Genomic DNA, 10,820 nt, shown 5'->3' with positions numbered 1-10,820 from the left:
TATTTTTCAATTTTCTTTCTTCGACATCTGCTGAGTCTACCAAGAATCGAACCCTGATTTTAGCGTTGTAAATCTTTAGACTTACCGCTGTACTGGCAGGGGACATTATTCGTTTGTACGACCAAAGACACAGGCTTAATTTATCGTGTGGAAAAGCTGCAGATGTATCAAGGATTTTAAATATATAAATAAACTGTATGGATAGTAAGTAATTAACAGTGGTGTAATAATTAAAACAGATTTGTATTGTTTATTCTACGTAGAACACTGACTTACACCGTTAACTTTAAGACTCAAGGCAGACACTGAGTCTCCAACCTATTCTATGTGTTGCTGTTGACACAGTTTCTATCACCCATTTCTAGATGAGGACACACCAAACGGAATAATTTGAAAACGAGGCCTCTCACTGGAACAGAAAGTTCAGTGATCGTTTTTCTTGAAAAACAGACCAAAAATAGAAACCAAAACCTATTCAGCCACACCGTGCTTTCAGTCTAATAATATATATACCATGGACAAAGTAACTGATTTTTCTCGTGCAGTTAATTAGATGTATAAGAGACGTGAAATGTGTTAGCATTTCTGAATGCAATCCATGAAGGAGCTTTATTAAAAGCAAGGAAACTGGATGCTGCGTCTTTGGTGGGTTTTTAATGGAAGCAGTAGATAAATGTCAGAAACATTTACAGTTGGTTTCTTTATCTTTTGACGAGTTCCATTTCTCACCGTTTCGTTTGTTGATCGAGTACCGACCGTCTCGGCAGGGTAAACATAAGGAAAGAACACGACTTCCTCACCCATTCCAAGAGCAAACGTTAGCATTTTATTATCTCTCATCTGAATGAAAGTTAGATTTTTCTGTTTCAAATGGTTCGTTTTCGTCTTTCGTTTCTTATTTCAACAAAAGCACTCACAGAGTGAAGTAAAGTTTTTAGATCAGTAAAGCAACAACTAAACTGAACTTTCTAAAGCATTTCCCTATATTTCATTCTAATGCGTCACTTTAAAAATCTTATCCAAGTTTAGCATACTCCATAAATCAGTGCATGCATCAGTATATTATGCATATTCTATCGAAAGACATACAAAGAAATTAAAACAGATGGCGCCACACAAACGTCTGTAGGTGTGTTTCTCCCATCAAAGCCACATTGGGCGATCGAACTTCCCTTTTTAATCCGCAGACTTACTTCTGTCCCACCAGAGGACGCAAACTTCTGATCGGTAGTTATTGATAATTAACATACGGAATAAAAAAAACATTTTGTGCTAAATGTGTATTAATAACGTTCAAAATCAAATTTCGATACACGTGATGGGCATCGTACAGAGATCCCATTGTGTAACTTTTCGCTTAACAACAAACACTCAAATCAATAAGTATCAGTCAGATTCAGGTAATTAAACAAATAAATATGTTCAAGTTATTTTAATTTTTCACAAATATTCATATGCATCACGAAAAAACCTTCCGAGGTTATGTGATTATAATATCGTTTTCATTTCTCTCCCGACAAAGAAAGGATTTTTTTTTCTAAAACATTTAAACAGAGTAAGCAATGTTTGCCCGGCATGGCCAAGTGTGTTAAGGCGTTCGACCCGTAAACCGAGGGTCGCGGATTTGAATCAAAGTCGCACCAAACATGCTCACCCTTTCAGCCGTGGGGGCGTTATAATGTTACGGTCAATCCCACTATTCGTTGGTAAAAGACTAGCCCAAGAGTTGGCGGTGGGTGGTGATGACTAGCTGCCTTTCCTCTAATCTTACACTGCAAAATTAGGGACGGCGAGCGCAGATAGCCCCGCGTAGCTTTGCACGAAATTCAAAACGAACAAAAAAAACGAACGTGAACAATGCTTTCCAGGTGAAGTATAGAAAATAGTACTTCTATAGCGTAAGGATACATTTCAAAGACAGTGACGGTCAAATCTCAATTATCGGACAGACAAGAGTGGCCCAGGAGTTAGCAGTGGGTGCTGTTGGTTAGCTAATTTCCCTTTAGTCTGTCAGTCCAATATAGAGAACGACTATATGAACCCTTATGTAGTGTTGCATAAACATTTTCAATAAATAAACAAGCAGATAAATTATGTGTTATCTACTGATAACTATGTGGCAAAAAAAGAATGTAGTGCATGATTTTGATTTAAAACTTGTGAATTTAATACAGTTCTTTGGTTATTTTGTATTTAGTATTTCATAGCCACCAAAATTATACCTCTGCTTGGATTCTAAGTTCACGCACCACGTGGTATATTTCTAAATTTTCACTGATTGAAGGTTTGGTGTTTCTTTGAGTAACATTAAAAGAGCATTTGGAATATCATTCCTTTAAAAAAATCGTTTAGTTCAGTCAAGTGGTAATATAAAGAAAAAATTCAATGGTTGCAAACTGAAATCGAATTTTCGACCCGGATGACACCTTATTCGCGCGTGCGTTAAGCAACTGGGAAGAGCAGGTTTTAAATCAAATGGTGTAATAGATTGTTGCTTTATAAAGCAGCCGAAAGTGTAGAGCGTGTTTATGGAAATCATATCTACGATATTATTCTCTTCAATTCTTAGTCTAGCACGCTAACCACCAGGCTGCGCGCAGTTTGACTAGATTGGAACTTTTCTATTTGGGGCAATATATAAAAGACATGCCCTAGTGTCAACGCTATGAACTAACTTCACTATAAAATCATTTTTAAAACCTAAACGTTAAATTTAAGTAAAGAGAACAAGGAAAATTTTTAATAATATAAATTATACAAATGTTTCTTCGAGTATTTTGTTAACAAGCACAACATGCAGCACACTATTTGTGCTGGTAGAATAGCGGTAAGATTTTGTACTACAACGCTAAAATCCGGAATCCTAATCCCCAAAGTAGACGCAGCAGATAGTATTTCATCCAAAACGAAATTTCGTGCAAAGTGATTTAAAATAGACTATGTATAACATTAATTGTAATCACAAAAATATATATATATATTCCTGATGTTCTAAAAACACGTAGATCAAGAAAGTCCTACAATAGTGACAATAATAATACCACTATAATATATTAATGTGTTAACATGAATTTCTAGGGTTATAGATTTCTCGTTTTAGTTGGTGCGACCTCCACGCCAAAGTATTTTTTATTGTATTGTTGATATGCGTCTCAGAATAAAGGTCTTGGAGCCTAGTTGTAGTTATGAGTGAATCATCACAATGGACAATATGCCAAGTGACCCCTTAGGGACTGAACTAGAATTGTTTGTGATATAATTTCTAAAGTTTAACTCTGAGGTGTGAAACTCGTTTTAGTATAATGTGTTTGACCCTCTGTAGGTTTGTTCATACGTGTCTTCAAATATCGAACAACGATTAAAAGCAGTTGAAATGTCAGAGAAATCGGGTTAAAATTGTTCCGTCAGAAAGGAAACTGTTTGATATTAGAAACCTTAAACCATATTTTTGTCAGAATCATAACTTCACAGGTACCTTATTTAAGTACCATAGATGTTCTTTCTATGATCACTGCGATGAATTGGCAGTAAGTGTCCGGACTTACAACGCTACATTCCAAAATTCGATTCCCCATGGAGCGAATAACATTTAGTTCTCAGTAGCTTTTCATGTTTTGAAATAAGAATTTTGACTCTCATATTTTCAAAAATACAGCAACAATATACAAGCAAAAAATGTCCATAAGCACCATTATATAGAAACTATTTTAAACAATCGTGTTGTTGAGAATACAGATTTGGAACGAATTCCCTCAGCTGCAGGTAGGCGGCGCCAGTAAACACATCACGAAGCTCTTCTGTGGGGTAGGTGTATATATATCAGGCTTAGAAGGTACGAGAGAGACTGTCGAATAGACAAGAACTATGGACAAACGTTATCACAAGGGTAGGAAATCTGGTGTTCTGTGTCCACCACAACAGGTGATACACGAGTGAGGTTTATTATCAGGTTTATTAATCTCATGGTCTGGCCTGGCATAAATATTTAAAACAAATGATTTTCTTAATGTTAAGTAACTCCCCTAGTGTCATATAATACGTCTGGGTATAATACCATACATGGGATTTTGTATTTTTAATTTTTTTTCTCATTTTCTTCTACTTATTTGTTTCAACAAAACGTGAATTGAAGGACGTAGAAGTTTTGTTTGTTTATAAATTTTGCGCAAAGCTATTTGAGGGCTACCTGCGCTAGCCGTCCGTAATTCTGCAGTGTAAGAGTAGAGAAGGCAGCTAGCCATCACCATCCACCACCAACTCCTGGGTTACTCTTTTACCAACGAATAGCGGGATTGACTGTCACTTTATAACGCCCACACGGCTGTAAGGGTTAGTATATTTGGTGCGACGGGATTCGAACCCGTGGTTTACGAGTCGAACGCCTTAACCCACCTGGCCATGCCGGACCTTATAGAGATTTTCTTTTCAACTAAAAGTAAGTTGATATAAGCCAGTAAGTTTCGTTTGAAAACATTTAGTTAAGTATAATGGTGAAAGTGGAAGAAAGTTTATTATTCCTGTCATGAACTTGTACTTCGTGTTTTATAATTAATTTATGACTCCACTGTTATCATGCAATACACTCCAGTACATGTAAAATGATTCTTTGACATCAATTTGTTTGGAACAAAAATTCACAAGCGTTTTGGTTGCTTCTTGTGGCATAGTTTATCATACTAGACTTGTTCATTGAGGAAACCAGTCTTCCCAGTAGCTCGGTGGTATGTCTGCGGACTTACAATGCTTGAAAACAAGTTTAGATTCTAAATGTGGGCTAATAGCCTGGTTGAGAAAATATTTTATATAGAAGAGCGAACAACGTTTCGACCTTCTTTGGTCATCGTCAGGTTCACAAAGAAAGAGGTAACTGACCGAAAGCTGACCACATATTTCGAAGGGGTTGTGTAAATGAGTGTCGGAAGTGGAGGGCGGTGTTCGATGTTTGAAGGCCTGGCATGGCCAAGCGCGTAAGGCGTGCGACTCGTAATCCGAGGGTCGCGGGTTCGCGCCCGCGTTGCGCTAAACATGCTCGCTCTCCCAGCCGTGGGGGTGTATAATGTGACGGTCAATCCCACTATTCGTTGGTAAAAGAGTAGCCCAAGAGTTGGCGGTGGGTGGTGATGACTAGCTGCCTTCCCTCTAGTCTTACACTGCTAAATTAGGGACGGCTAGCACAGATAACCCTCGAGTAGCTTTGTGCGAAATTCCAAAACAAAAAAACAACGATGTTTGAATATAATTATATCTATATTAATATAGGTATAAAAGCGTTCCTTTACACTGACAAACACCACACCAACATTATTTATAAAATACAATTTGATAACTGCCACGACTTCTATATTGGAGAAACAAGTAGAAAAATGGAAACCAGATTCAAAGAACATAAAAAGTCACCTTCACACGTTTTCGAACACTGCAAGTCAAATAAACACAACATAACCATAGAAAACACTCAAATGTTAAATAAAGAAGCAAACAAACGGAAAATTAAAGAAACCTTACTTATACAACAACTTAAACCCAAAATAAACTTCAGCCGTGGGGGCGTTATAATGTGCAGTCAATCCCACTATTCGTTGGTAAAAGAGTAGCCCAAGAGTTGGCGGTGCATGGTGATGACTAGCTGCCTTCCCTCGAGTCTTACACTGCTAAATTACGGACGGCTAGCACAGACAGCCCGCGAGTAGATTTGTGCGAAATCCAAAACAAACAAACAATACAGTGGATGGTGGTTCAGAGTTATATTAGTTATTTTGCATAACTGGTTGGGCCCCTTCACTCTAGTATTACTTGTCTGCTACACTACTAATTAATTCCTTACCTTCATATTTGGGGCTGGAATGCCAATTTCAGGAGGTAAGTTTATCTTACTTACCCCATATGGTGATATATTATTACTTTGATTTCTTCTTCTTTACTTTGGAGAGCAGTCATTTTCCCACAGTTGTTTGCTGGTAGTAAAGGGTGATATAGATGTGGGTCGTCATGGGCTCGAACACCCACATCTCGCTGTCCTAATTTCAACTGATTTTGATTATTTTATTGCTCTTGAATTTCTTCATGTGAGACTGGAGAGTGGAGGTTAAAACTGACATTCAGTGCTTCCAACCACAATGTGGTTTCTACGTCATCTGACAGTGTTTTCAACTACAATGTAGTTTCTACGTCATCAGTCACCTTCAAAATCTAGAGTACAGTTTATATATCACATTATAGCCTGTATCCTGGGGATCCTTTTAATTGGTGCAGCGTCTTTGATTTTTGTTCGGATTTATTTTTGTGTTTATTACAAATATATGTTATACAATATATTAATTACAGAAATGTAAGCTGATTTGTTATCGATAAGTGTTATACCTATGAAACGTTATAAATGCAAAACTATGCCATGAAAATTAAATGTAGAACTGTTTGTTTATTTTTGTTTAAAGTTAGCTACACAAATACACAATGGGCTATCTGTGGCTGCCCATCACGCTTACCTAAACTTATTTTCTAGCATTATAAGTCCACAGAAATATAGAAGTGAGAGCCATTGAGTCATTGTTTAAGTAACACATATTAACACATACCTGCATAAAAGATAGTGGAGTTTTACATAAGTAAAAAAAAAATAACGTATTTAAAAAATGTAAAATATGCCATATATCTGAAGTCTTATTTTTTAATAGAGTAAAACTACATTTACTAAAATCATAGTGTGTTGTTGTTTTCAATCATAAGATACTTTTAAAGTGACTCTAAAAGCGAAAACTATAAATCTAGTGTTATAACATGAAAAGATCAATGTTGACACTTCGTCTTGTGGTGATGGCATCACTTCTAGCAGCTCGCCCTCTGACATTAGTGACATGATCATGTTATGCTGCCTGATAACATCCTCGTTTTTGGAAAAACATGGGTTTTCATATTAAGTATTTGAAAAAAAATTTGATATTAAATTTGGTTATTACTCCAAGTTGTATATTAATTAATTTAATTTTGCATATCACATACATATCCATCACCTAATTAATTTATTAATATTTAATTAAATAAAGTACTACTTAGATATTAATTGAGAATTTGCACTTAAACATATATTAATCACATTATTAATTAATCTCTAATCAATAAATCTCCCACAGTAACACCAACCTACCTCCTGGTATTGCCCATTGGCAGATAGTACATGTCCAGCAAGATCTGCTCACATCTCTGATGATTCCTGGGCAATGAACATAACTAGTGGATCTATCCGCTATCTTCTTTGCTCTTAGGTGTTCTTGCACAGTCAACTCGTGAATTTGTTCCATCAGTTGAGTCCTGTATTCTGTTGTTATGATTTGCTACACTTTCCCAGTATACTTTCTCTGTTTGATTTGGTACAACAATTCCTTCTAATATTCTGCTCCATAAGTGCTTTACCCCTTTGTCTTCTCCTCGATTTTTCCTTATTAATTGTCACAAAGATGGTGCAGTGAAAAGTGTTTCTTTTACGCTTCCTTCAATTCCTGCAAACCTACCTTCGTGATATCACCTTTTGACCTTAGTAAGATCTTCGTGTTATGTTTGCTCTTATTTTCTTGAGTTCTATTGGTGACTGCCAGTGCTTCTTCGTTTATATATATATATGTTTTTCATAGATATAGTCTTTGATAGGTCTGATATAGCACTCCTTTTGTTTCTCTATTATGTTGGTACCATCTCCTTTGTCTTCTGTTAAATTTTCTCCCAGGTATTGTCCCAAAGTTTCTGCAATGGAGGGACTTTCTTTTATGATTCCTTCAGTTCCCACAAACCTGCATTCTGGATGTCCCCTTTTTGACACTTGTAAGGTCTTAGTGTCTTGCTTGCTCTTTCTTTTCTTGACCACTAGTGGTGACCACCAATGGTTCATCAATCTTCTTTCGGTCTGGTATCTGAGATTCTACTAACTGGTATGTTTTAAACAATTTGGTCAAATATGGATGTTTTATACTGTTGTCTCCAGGTCTCCCACATAATATAGTGCATTTATCTTTATTTTCTTATGGGACACTTTCTCTTTGTCCCATCAATAAGTACACACACACACTCACATGTGCAGTTTGCCTCTCATTTGGTCATAATATAGTAAACTGGTTCTCACTACTGCAAACAATTTCTTGTAGGCACTTCACTCTTAAGTCCCCAACATATTCTTCACTCACTGGCATGTTGTGATTTGCTGGTACTTCTGAATATCTGTAACATGCTCCAATCACTATTGGCACTGTTGATCCATTTGTTAACTTAAGTTGATTGTTAATCGTGTACTGATTAACCATGGAAATGGAACTTCCTTCTCATGGTATATCTGGCATCTTTTATTGATTCTCTTTCTTTTGGCAGCAGCATCTATGCTGACAGTCAAACTTTCTAGTTTCTTAACAACACCATCTATATAAGTTGCTAAAGCAGCTTTATACTGAGATTTCTGCTGTTGCTTGTTAGTAATGGACTTCCATTCCTTCGCAACGTTACATATTTTATTAATAATATTTTTTTATCCATTTGTCTGTTAACCCCATGTAACCTTTGGTAGACTCCTGTTTCTAGTCAACTACCAGTTTTTTGTTTTAAATAATAATCTCTTCAAAATAAGACAAACGTATGTACAAAAATTATTTACACCATGAAATATCACAGTTGTATCCAAAACTCTAAATAATTAATCTTTATTTTCAAATATCCACTTGGGCTGATTCAATTACTTAAGAATATAATTGACAATATAAACTATTTTTCTCAGAGTACTATTACTAAATTATTCACTCAGTAAGTACCCCATGGGTTACAACAGTTATATCATAACTTTAAAAATTGTCTACTTCTCATCAAAATCCTCAGAGAATGGTCCAATTAATATAGATCCCCCTTTTACAATACGAATTATTATATTTATTAAACTTTGAAACTAACTTTATCATATCGCTCGATATGGTTAATTATTCTCACACCAGCTAACTTCACGTTTTCTCTCATTGACTAATTTTCTGAGAAAAGAATAATTTTCTCAATCTAGCTCACAGTGGGTTGGTAGTCCATATATTTATAAATTGTTCATTGAGGCCTCAAAATTTCTGCAAACTACGCAGTGACGTTTGAGTGTAACAATACAAACTTGAGATAACATCAAAAATACAGTAACTTGGCGTAAATAATTGACTCACACAATGTACGACTCTTACCACGTTGGACCCGGGATGGCTAAGCGTGTTAAGGCGTGCGACTAGTAATCTGAGGGTCGCGGGTTCGCATCTCCGTCGCGCCAAACATGTTCGCTCTTTCAGCCGTGGGGCGTTATAATGTGATGGTCAATTCCACTGTTCATTGGTAAAAAGAGTAGCCCAAGAGTTGGCGGTGGGTGGTGATGGCTAGCTGCCTTCCCTCTCGTCTTACACTACTAAATTAGGGACGGCTAGCACAAAGCTACTCGAGGGCTATCAACGTGGTAAGTTTGTTTGTTTGCCACGTAATACAACCAAACTTAAGTAATCACTTTCAACACTCTTGCTATTTTTTAATCATTAAATATTAACTCACCAAATAAAGTGAATAATAACTCTTAAAGTAAACAGTTTTGTATATCAAAAAATATTAATTACTAATTTGAAATCATTCTTTCCCCAACTTGTGTGTCTACAGTGAAGTTATAATTTATAAAGCTTCTGTAATAAATGATCATTTTCTTTGAAACAAACATAGATTTTTAAAGCGATAAAACAGGCAATTTTTAAATACTTTATAACTTTTTTATTTTCTATTTACATAGATTTTTTTTATCGATGTGAAGTTTGTGAAAATTCGGGACAAGAAAATATAAATCGAGTTCCACTGCCTCTTATTAGTGAAGAAAATCGTCCGATCATCGAAGTTCTTCTGTTGTTGTCTTGCATCTGGCTTTCTAATTCAGTTAAACACTGGTCAAACAATTCTTGTGGATCTAAATATGTTTCAGGAGCTTACGTTTCTCAATTTGTCTATCTACTCTAATCCTCAGAACCCTCTGACTCTGATGATTTCCTTTCGTTAAACAAATCTCGCAGTTCTTTGAAGTAAAGAGGTCTCATTGATTTATGTTTCGTAAATTTGTTGTAACGTCTGCAATGTGAAGGTACCTTATTCCTTTCAGTTAACAGAGTTTCCGATATATATGAGATTATTGATTGATAATAATGAGGCTCTGTTGGTATAAAATATTTTGAATGTCATCCTTCAAGACTCGTGATAATGTTTGTTATTTTACTTGAGGCATTACTATTTTGAATGTCCTTCCTATGGGTAAAAACATTCGGCTTTGTTTCTTTCTAAAAATAACAAGAATCAGAATAGGTTGATGTTAGTTATCATTATATAGAAATTACCTCCTGGAAATTAATACAATGAAACTACCGATAACTGGGCTATATAAATTTAGTGGATATCAATTCAAATACGTTTTCGAACTACACTTTTTATTGAAATATCCAAAAATTTGAAATAACTGATTGACTCTATAAATTGATTTCTAATAAGTGAAAAGGGAAGGTAATGTTTATCTTATGCATATCGAAATATTTACAACTTTACTTCTGGGAAAACTCTGTAGAAGTATGATAGTCTCCAGTACTAAACAGAACAAAATGTAAACAATTACTGACAAGCGTTATTAAAATTTGAGAATTTCAAAATAATCAAACTAAAAAGAAATTGAAATAAAAAAAACTTTGGTACTAACAACTATACTTGTGAGAATGATAAATTGCGTGATGTATATTTTAATTTAGTTGCTGCAATTATCGAGAATTTCACTCTACGTTGTTTTCGTTGGTTTT

The 10,820-nt window shown here is 35.5% G+C and overlaps 1 protein-coding gene across 1 annotated transcript in view; it reads left to right on the top strand.

The window, feature by feature from the left end:
• Positions 1–10,820, top strand: part of LOC143242219 (uncharacterized) — a 280,724-nt gene that overhangs the window by 259,936 nt on the left and 9,968 nt on the right. The window contains exon 4 of the mRNA XM_076485586.1: positions 7,721–7,895. Within this exon, the coding sequence (XP_076341701.1) occupies positions 7,721–7,895 (175 nt within the window). The remainder of the gene's footprint in view (positions 1–7,720; positions 7,896–10,820) is intronic.

This window comes from Tachypleus tridentatus, unplaced genomic scaffold (genome assembly GCF_004210375.1).
Source record: "Tachypleus tridentatus isolate NWPU-2018 unplaced genomic scaffold, ASM421037v1 Hic_cluster_2, whole genome shotgun sequence".
In the NCBI taxonomy this organism is placed as follows: Eukaryota; Metazoa; Arthropoda; class Merostomata; order Xiphosura; family Limulidae; genus Tachypleus; species Tachypleus tridentatus.
Note: the sequence above shows the minus strand (reverse complement) of the source record. Positions and strands in the feature narration are given on the sequence as shown.